Source organism: Eucyclogobius newberryi, unplaced genomic scaffold (genome assembly GCF_026437365.1).
Source record: "Eucyclogobius newberryi isolate DKJ021-1_F unplaced genomic scaffold, fEucNew1.0.hap1 SCAF_6, whole genome shotgun sequence".
NCBI classification, from domain to species: Eukaryota; Metazoa; Chordata; class Actinopteri; order Gobiiformes; family Gobiidae; genus Eucyclogobius; species Eucyclogobius newberryi.
In genome coordinates this window covers 4545922-4555963 of record NW_027316278.1, presented here as the reverse complement: position 1 = coordinate 4555963, position 10042 = coordinate 4545922, and the positions used below count along the sequence as shown (strand labels likewise).

Here is a 10042-nt window from a genome sequence, read left to right as displayed (position 1 = left end):
TGTCATAGTCGATGTGTGATGTCATGGTCGATCTGTGATGTCATAGTCGATCTGTGATGTCATAGTCGATCTGTGACGTCATAGTCGATGTGTGATGTCATAGTCGATCTGTGATGTCATAGTCAATGTGTGATGTCATAGTCGATCTGTGATGTCATAGTCGATCTGTGACGTCATAGTCGATGTGTGATGTCATAGTCGATGTGTGATGTCATAGTCGATCTGTGATGTCATAGTCGATGTGTGATGTCATGGTCGATCTGTGACGTCATAGTCGATGTGTGATGTCATAGTCGATCTATGATGTCATAGTCGATCTGTGATGTCATAGTCGATCTGTGACGTCATAGTCGATGTGTGATGTCATAGTCGATGTGTGATGTCATAGTCGATGTGTGATGTCATGGTCGATCTGTGATGTCATAGTCGATCTGTGATGTCATAGTCGATCTGTGACGTCATAGTCGATGTGTGATGTCATAGTCGATCTGTGATGTCATAGTCGATGTGTGATGTCATAGTCGATCTGTGACGTCATAGTCGATGTGTGATGTCATAGTCGATGTGTGATGTCATAGTCGATCTGTGATGTCATAGTCGATGTGTGATGTCATGGTCGATCTGTGACGTCATAGTCGATGTGTGATGTCATAGTCGATCTGTGATGTCATAGTCGATCTGTGACGTCATAGTCGATGTGTGATGTCATAGTCGATGTGTGATGTCATAGTCGATCTGTGACGTCATAGTCGATGTGTGATGTCATAGTCGATCTGTGACGTCATAGTCGATGTGTGATGTCATGGTCGATCTGTGATGTCATAGTCGATGTGTGATGTCATAGTCGATCTGTGACGTCATAGTCGATGTGTGATGTCATAGTCGATCTGTGACGTCATAGTCGATGTGTGATGTCATGGTCGATCTGTGATGTCATAGTCGATGTGTGATGTCATAGTCGATCTGTGATGTCATAGTCGATGTGTGATGTCATGGTCGATCTGTGACGTCATAGTCGAGCTGTGATGTCATAGTGGATCTGTGATGTCATAGTGGATCTGTGATGTCATAGTCGATCTGTGATGTCATAGTCGATCTGTGATGTCATAGTGGATCTGTGATGTCATAGTCGATCTGTGATGTCATAGTCGATCTGTGATGTCATAGTCGATCTGTGATGTCATAGTCAATGTGTGATGTCATAGTCGATGTGTGATGTCATAGTCGATCTGTGATGTCATAGTCGATGTGTGATGTCATAGTCGATCTGTGATGTCATAGTCGATCTGTGACGTCATAGTCGATCTGTGATGTCATAGTCGATCTGTGACGTCATAGTCGATGTGTGATGTCATGGTCGATCTGTGACGTCATAGTCGATGTGTGATGTCATGGTCGATCTGTGATGTCATAGTCGATGTGTGATGTCATAGTCGATCTGTGATGTCATAGTCGATGTGTGATGTCATGGTCGATCTGTGACGTCATAGTCGAGCTGTGATGTCATAGTGGATCTGTGATGTCATAGTGGATCTGTGATGTCATAGTCGATCTGTGATGTCATAGTCGATCTGTGATGTCATAGTGGATCTGTGATGTCATAGTCGATCTGTGATGTCATAGTCGATCTGTGACGTCATAGTCGATCTGTGATGTCATAGTCAATGTGTGATGTCATAGTGGATCTGTGATGTCATAGTCGAGCTGTGATGTCATAGTCGATCTGTGATGTCATAGTCGATGTGTGATGTCATGGTCGATCTGTGACGTCATAGTCGAGCTGTGATGTCATAGTGGATCTGTGATGTCATAGTGGATCTGTGATGTCATAGTCGATCTGTGATGTCATAGTCGATCTGTGATGTCATAGTCGATCTGTGATGTCATAGTCAATGTGTGATGTCATAGTGGATCTGTGATGTCATAGTCGAGCTGTGATGTCATAGTCGATCTGTGATGTCATAGTCAATGTGTGATGTCATAGTCGATCTGTGATGTCATAGTCGATCTGTGACGCGGCTCAGAGAATCATCTGGATGTTTTTTTAACTCCATAAATCATCTCCAGACTCGCTCCGTTCTGTCCGCTCATCAGGCTCGTCTGAAATATTTGTTTTAAGATAAGATATTCCTTTATTGTCCCACATGGGGAAATTTCATTGTTGCAACGCAGGAAGATACAGAGGCAGATACAGAAGAACAGATCACTTATAGGAAGTCTGAAAAACACTTTCAGTAGAAGATCTCCTATAAACAAATAAAAACTCCCATAGACAAATAAATACATAAATACCATTGCATGTGATCACGACAGTAATTGCACATGAATATGTGTCACGACAGCACATAGACTGCACATGAATTTCACAGTAATTGCACATACGACAGAATTGCACATCAGTATTAGGTTAGGTCAGTATTGCGACGGGATAACGTGACGATCTCCGGGTAAGACGACTGTTCTCCGCAGTTTCATGAGTTCCTCCGGGGCCGGGGCCGGAGCCGGGGGACTCAGAGCCAAAACACATCGCAACGACACGACGAAAACACTCAATCCAGCCGAATAAAGTCAAAACAAGTTAATTTAAAGGGATTCCAGTGCGTGTCCCGATCGTTCGTGAAGTTCCTCTTTCATATAAACGTGTATATAAACGTGTATATAAACGTGTACCGACGACACGCCGTACTTTAGCGCGGCCGGAGGGCGCGGGGGGGGGGGCTGGTGGGCTCGCTCGGAGCTAGCTCACGTCACAACAACACAACGAACGCAACGAAAAACGCTCAAATCCAGCCGAAAAAAGTCAAAAACAGTTGAATTAAAAAACTATTCCAGCGCGTGTCCCTATCGTACAGTAAAATAGAAAAAATATACTAACTATATTTACAAAATATAGGAGATAAAGCACAATAAGTGTGAGAAAGAAGAGAGAGCGTTTACACCGGGCTGCCAGCTGTACCAGCGCCTTATGACGTAAGGTATGTTTTAATTTGCTGCGTGTAATTCCCTCTGCAGCCAGTAGATGGAGCCAGAGCAGAGTGACTCTGGCGTCTCCCGTGGCGAAGTTACTGCGTTTTATGAAGTTCTAAAACATGAAATGCTAAAGTAAATGTTCTGAAGAGCAGGTTTAAAGGCTGAGAACAGCAGAAATGATGCGCAATGTTTGTCCTTGACATTGATGTTTTTTTACTTCTTTTTAATGCAAAAACTAAACTTGCTGCAGCGAGGTTTTGAATTATGAGACTTTAAAAGGTTGTTAAAAGGTCCGGACACTCAAAGAACTGATTTGAGCCGCTCCGTTTGGAACTTTTCTGCTTAAAAACACATTTATTTGAGATAAAGTTTGTTTTTAATGGGGAAAAGTCAAAAATCAGGAAAGAATCATTCGCCTCTGAATTGCTGGGATTGAACTGGGATCGACCTCAGAACGTCACAAAATATGAAAAGTGCATGTGGCATTTCTGTATTTAAAATGAGATTATCACAGATTTTCCACTTAAAATCCATCATCTTCCACTTTTATATCAAACTGTGAAAATGTGAACTTCACTTTTGCTTCAGTTCAGGATCCGTGAAGATTCTGGATTCAGGTCAAAACAATCATAAGAACTAATAATTAAATCATGTTTGTGGAGGATTTTAGAAGCAAAATGTGGTGTTTTTAAACGTGAAGCACATTTTTAATCCGTCTGTTTGTGTCATATTTACTTTATTTTAACTTCATTTTGTCTTTTAGAACGTTAAATGTGGTAAAATGACGTGTTGGACAAAAGAGAATGACAGAAAATGAAAGATTTCTCTGTCGTTCGGTCTCAATAATGAATGAGAATAATCGTTAAATCGTGTTTGTGACGTGAGGCTGTGAAAGCGGCTGTGAAAGCGGCTGTGAAAGCGGCTGTGAAAGCGGCTGTGAAAGCGGCTGTGAAAGCGGCTGTGAAAGCGGCTGTGAAAGCGGCTGTGAAAGCGGCTTACATCGGACTCAAACTGAAGCTGGACTTTGGAGTCAGATTTTCCGCTCGTCTTTCGCTCCAGCGTCAGTGGAAAACGCTGTGAGCGAGATTAGAGCGAGCAGCTGAGCAGCTGAGCAGCTGAGCGCGTTCAGCAGAAAAACACAAAAACATAACGGTAAAAATCAATATCAACACTATCTTTGTGGTGTTTATTGGGCTCAGCGGTCAAGACAAAGTAAGTATTAGTATTATTAGGATTGGAGCTTTATTTCCTGAGGCCCATTAATACAATTTCAATCTAAAGGGACCCGGCCGTCAGGATTATTTGGTCTCACGGCTCAAACATCATTAAAAGTCTTAAAGTATCTAAATGGCACATAAGGACTGAACACGACACACGGGACTTTTGTCATTATTTCACCTCCATAAAATGTGTAGGGCTGGTTACCATGTGACCTGCCCAGACAGCACTGGGGTCAAGGGTCAAACCTGTGTCAGACTGACTGGACTGGTCACTTTGTCATGTAGCATCATGAGGCTAACAGGCCCATCGCCGTGGTGCGGGCCCCGGGGGCTCTGGGGGCCCCGCAGGCTCTGGGGGCTCCGCAGGCCCCGCCCTGCAGGACGGACCAGGATCAGGACCATCAACACTTTCCCGGACTCAGCGTTGTTACAGGGAGCTGCGAGAGTTTGCTGAATGTCTCTCTACTCTCTCCCCGTGGCAGGCTGCTCACTGCTGCTCACTGAACATATGAACATAAGTGTTTCTGCCAGCAGAGGGCGACAGACATGAGGAAGAGTTGTACGAAATAAAAAGAAATAAAACAATATTTTGGTTTGAGAATCACTCTTTATTTCTCATGGGGGTCGTGTGGCTCATGGGGGTCGTGTGGCTCAGGGGGGTCGTGTGGCTCAGGGGGGTCGTGTGGCTCAGGGGGGTCGTGTGGCTCATGGGGGTCGTGTGGCTCAGGGGGGTCGTGTGGCTCAGGGGGGTCGTGTGGCTCAGGGGGGTCGTGTGGCTCATGGGGGTCGTGTGGCTCAGGGGGGTCGTGTGGCTCAGGGGGGTCGTGTGGCTCATGGGGGTCGTGTGGCTCAGGGGGGTCGTGTAGCTCATGGGGGTTGTGTGGCTCGCGGGGGTCGTGTGGCTCATGGGGTCGTGTGGCTCATGGGGGTCGTGTGGCTCATGGGGGTCGTGTGGCTCGGGGGTCGTGTGGCTCAGGGGGGTCGTGTGGCTCAGGGGGGTCGTGTGGCTCGCGGGGGTCGTGTGGCTCATGGGGGTCGTGTGGCTCATGGGGGTCGTGTGGCTCGCGGGGGTCGTGTGGCTCATGGGGGTCGTGTGGCTCATGGGGGTCGTGTGGCTCATGGGGGTCGTGTGGCTCGGGGGTCGTGTGGCTCAGGGGGGTCGTGTGGCTCAGGGGGGTCGTGTGGCTCGCGGGGGTCGTGTGGCTCATGGGGGTCGTGTGGCTCATGGGGGTCGTGTGGCTCGCGGGGGTCGTGTGGCTCATGGGGGTCGTGTGGCTCATGGGGGTCGTGTGGCTCATGGGGGTCGTGTGGCTCATGGGGGTCGTGTGGCTCAGGGGGGTCGTGTGGCTCAGGGGGGTCGTGTGGCTCAGGGGGGTCGTGTGGCTCGCGGGGGTCGTGTGGCTCATGGGGGTCGTGTGGCTCGCGGGGGTCGTGTGGCTCATGGGGGTCGTGTGGCTCGCGGGGCTCATGGGGGTCATATGTGGCTCGTGTGGGTCACAGGGGTCGTGTGGCTTGTGTGGCCCCCGGGGCCCGTCTAGCTCAGGGTGTAGTCAAAGAACATGGTGCCGCCCTTCTCCAGAGAACACTGCCTCTGGTGGGTCCCGAGCTGGACTTGGGTCAGGCAGGTCCCCAGCAGGTCGTCCCAGATCAGGTCCTCGTCGTGGACCTCCAGTTTGAGGGTGGCGTTCTCCAGAGCCGTGTAGTATGTGTACTCCTCCTTCCACCAGGGGTCAGCGCTGTTCTTCCTCACGGACGTCTGACCCACCAGGTCGTCCCGGCAGAAGACTCGGACGTATCCGTCTGTGATTCCCAGAGCGTCCTGAGGGAGGCCCTTGGCCCTCAGGTTAAACACCCGCAGCTGAGACTGGCCCCAGCAGCAGACGACGGCACAGAGCAGCAGGAGACACGGGGCCCTCATGGTCACTACGGAGACAAAGAGTTACTACTACTACTACTACTACTACTACTACTACTGCTACTACTACTACTACTACTACTACTACTACTACTACTACTACTACTACTAGAACGCTCTTGAAAGGCGAGTTCTTACCGTGGTGCAGCGATGGATCTGCTCTGAGAAGACGCCTCGTGTTTGGTTTTAAACTTTGTTCCTCCCTCGTGACCTCGACTCAACTCTTCAGCTGCAGCAGGTGAAGTATTCTCAGGTCAGGAAATATATTTGAGTTTCCAAACGCCTGTTCTTCTTATCTACTGCAGATTCTTCTTATCTACTGCAGATTCTTCTTATCTACTGCGGCGTTCACACCTGAAGTGAGTCCTGGCCAAAGACGGCAGCACAGATCCTTCACAAACACATTTAGACACAAACATGTTCCTGAAATCAGTTCTTTAAGTGTCTGGACCTTTTGTAAGTTATTTCATGTTTCATGAGCAGAATAAATGTCTCTGTGCAAACACTGGACACAGAAAGTCACGACGACTCTGGAGATCGCAGAGAAACTGTAATACTCAAGAATAAAGTCACTGTATTCTGAGATGGACCGAAACGTCGCAGCAGCAAACTTATTTTTGCATTAAGAGAGAAGCACGACGTGGATAGCATTATCTATTTATCTTTATATCTTTATGTCTTCATTATCTTATAGTTTTATTTGCATTTAGAGAAAGGTCCAGTAGTAAGAATGTGTGTTTGAAGCATTTTGCTCTGTAACGACACGAGCAACAAGAGAAGATCAAATCATCAACATAAAAGTGATCATTGGAATCAACGAGATCTAGTAAATAGATAGTGAATAGGAGCGGCCCCAAAACAGAGCCCTGTGGAACTCCCTTTGTTTTAGTGCAGATATCAGATTCAATGCACTGAAATAGTTCCAACTGCATTTTTAGACAGATTCTGTTGGAGCAGATTGTGGTTCAGAGTCAACGACATTCGACAAACCAGTGAATGACACGATGTGGTTTATTGTCTAGAGCGGTCGAGGTGTCATTTATTACATTTCTAAAACGTGACTGAACTCTAGATGAGATGTTTGTGATCTCATTTCTTTGATTGTTCAAACGTGTGTAAAAGGATGATAAAAGGAAAAGAAAGAGAAACCGAGAAAGACTTTTCTTGAAACTGAAGTATAATGCCAATTATAACTATAATATCTTCTTTTAATGACGGTAGTGCTTAAAATCAAATGTGTTTGATCCCAGCACATACGTGTTGTCAAAGCAGCTCTGTGAGAATTATTATTCTCTGTGTAACAGGAAGTGCGCCATTAGCATGCTAGTGCTAGCTGTTGTTAGCACGCTAGTGCTAGCTGTTGTTAGCTTTACTGTAGCGGTAAATTCTGTTCCGAAAGTTGTGAAAAGTGCTTCAAAGTCACCTGTGTGAATCCTTGTGTTTGTAATGAAGGAGGTCAGTGAGGAGCGCTACAGTTTATCATGAATTATCTCTGTTTTTCATGTGTTTATGTTGTTTATGAGACAGAGAAAGTCACAGAGTCTGGAGATGTTTCATGGAGCTAAAGATTCTCAGAGTCGCCTCACAGATGGAGAAAAGGTCAGTTATCCAGATTCAGAACGTTGTGTTTTTGATGCTGTTGTTGTGTTTGACTTTTTTACTACTGTTTTATTTTGGAAAAATTATGTCAATATCAATTATTTAAAAGTTTTGAAAAGATGCGGGCGGGGCTAGGGGGTAGGTGAAAATCCACTATCCTCAACTCATAAAGCAAGACAAGTTTATTTGTGGAGCACATTTCACACACGAGGCAGTTCAAAGAGCTTCACAACAGGAAAAATGTATTCAAATCACAAAGAAATGACAGACCACATACAAAGCATTCCAGACACTCTTTCCCATATGTATTTGACGTTGCCATGGTGACAGGCGTCTCCGGGATGGACTCATCACTTTTAGATTGATTCTTTCCCATGTCAACGTGCTCTCTGCAAACTGCACACGTCTGTGCTGAGCGTACGTTTCTTTTATGACGACTCTCTCGGCGACGCCTCCACCTGATGTGGTGCTTTGTGTCTTTAACGACCTCGTCTCGTCTGCCCCGCCCGAGATTTAGCTTTCACTAAACTGTCCTAGACAAAACTCGACCAAAGCTTTTAGTATTAAAACTGGCTCTTGGTCAGTGGGTCGGTGCCAGGCTCTACCTGGTCTTTACAATAGGCTTAGTGCTGACTGACCACCTAACCAGGTGGTGTTCTGACCCTCTCCCCAGGCTCCTGCTCTGCTGCTGCGCTTGGACACCAGCACAATGGGCAATTGTGTCCAGCAGAAGTATTTACATGTTGAAATGCAATCGTGTCTAAATAGTAATAAATTTAAAGGTGCAGGGTACCACCTCAAAATAGTCCCAGACCCGTATTTTAGTGTTTAAAAGGTGCCAGAGGAGGCCCTCTGGCACCAGCAGGAGGCCCTCTGGCACCAGCAGGAGGCCGGTCCACACACTGATCTGTTGGATGCATATTTAAAATAATGTGTATTATCAGTGAAAATGTGTATTTTGTCTTTTATTGGTGGTGATTCTTCGGCTCATTTGTTCCAGACGTCTGAGTTTTCCTTTGATTCACATTTAAACCAGAACTAAACTCAATAAACTCGACTCTGCACATTTATTGTTTCATCTGAGTTTTATTGCCGTAGTGGAACAGGGAGGAACACGGCTGGAACGGGTCAAACAGCAGGTCACATGGTAACCAGAGTGTTACTGCTGGCACTAGTTGAGCGTGTAGGAGAAGTACAGCGTGCCGCCCTTCTGCAGGGGGCAGTTTTCTCGGTGCGTTCCCGCTTTGACCGTGCGCTCGCACCCTCCCAGCCAATCGTCGTACATCAGGTCTCTGTCGTGCACCTCCGGACGCGACATGGAAGAGAAACATGTGATCAAACCCAGCGCTCGAATCTCGTCTGGCCCAAAATCCTCTCTGTCCTAAAGGAGCTGAACCCGATTTTCATAGTTTTAAAATGTGTAAAACAGAACTAGTTCATTTACACCATTTTGTAACAAAGTCAGATATGACTATTACAGTATTACAGAGCGTTTCATTCTCCGAGAAGCAGGAAGTGCGCCGTTAGCATGCTAATGTTTGTTAGCATGCTAATGTTTGTTAGCATGCTAATGTTTGATAGCATGCTAATGTTTGTTAGCATGCTAATGTTTATTAGCATGCTAATGTTTGTTAGCATGCTAATGTTTGATAGCATGCTAATGTTTGATAGCATGCTGTGTTTTTAAAGCTTCGTATGGACCGGGCCCACGTTACGTCTCGGTCCTGAACCACATTTACTCTCCAGCTCTGAGGTCAAAGGTCAAAGGTCTGAGGTCCAGCTCAGACCTGACCCCGGGGCCACAGGGCCTTCTCTGGGGCGGATACACACCTCCAGCTTCAGCAGGATGTTCCCCTGGGTGTTGTAGTACGTGAACTCCTCACTCCACCACGGGTTGGCTTCGTCCTTCTTAAACGAGGTCTGGCCCAGCGACGCCCCGTTGCAGAACACCTTCACGTAGCCGTCGGCGCGGGTCGTGGGGTCGGCGTCCAGGCCGCTGGCACGCAGGTCGTAGATCCTCAACTGAGCCTGAGACAGGGACACGCCCAGGAGGAGGAGCAACAGTGGCAGGGGGGAGGTCATGACTGATGGGAGGGACAGAGGGAGAGAGAGAGACAGGGGAAGAGAGGAGGGACAGGAGGAGAGAGGAGGGACAGGGGGAGGGAGAGGGACAGGAGGAGAGAGGAGGGACAGGGGGAGAGAGGAGGGACAGGGGGAGAGAGGAGGGACAGTTGTTAAAGAAGACACATGTAAATTAGAGATGTCGGGCTCATGTTGAGGGGCTCATATAAGATAAGATAAGATAAGATAAGATAAGATAAGATATTCCTTTATTGTC

General features: G+C 47.0%; 2 protein-coding genes across 3 annotated transcripts in view; both read right to left on the bottom strand.

Moving 5' to 3' along the window:
• Nucleotides 1-5701: 5701 nt before the first annotated feature.
• The window catches only part of LOC140346509 (perforin-1-like), a 21908-nt gene continuing 17567 nt past the window's right edge, over nt 5702-10042 (bottom strand). The window contains exons 2-3 of one of the 2 annotated variants that reach the window (XM_072432610.1): nt 6244-6267; nt 5702-6113 (exon numbers count right to left, since the gene is read on the bottom strand). In XM_072432610.1, the coding sequence (XP_072288711.1) occupies nt 5725-6108 (384 nt within the window). In that variant the 5' untranslated portion in view covers nt 6109-6113; nt 6244-6267 and the 3' untranslated portion in view covers nt 5702-5724. Of the gene's footprint in view, nt 6114-6243; nt 6299-10042 lie in introns of both variants that reach the window. The other variant, XM_072432611.1, reaches the window with a different exon arrangement.
• Nucleotides 8876-9786, bottom strand: LOC140346510 (perforin-1-like). Its single transcript, XM_072432612.1, has 2 exons — nt 9535-9786; nt 8876-9007 (listed from the first exon to the last, which is right to left on the bottom strand). The coding sequence occupies exons 1-2, from the start codon at nt 9784-9786 to the stop codon at nt 8876-8878; spliced, it is 384 nt and encodes a 127-aa protein (XP_072288713.1).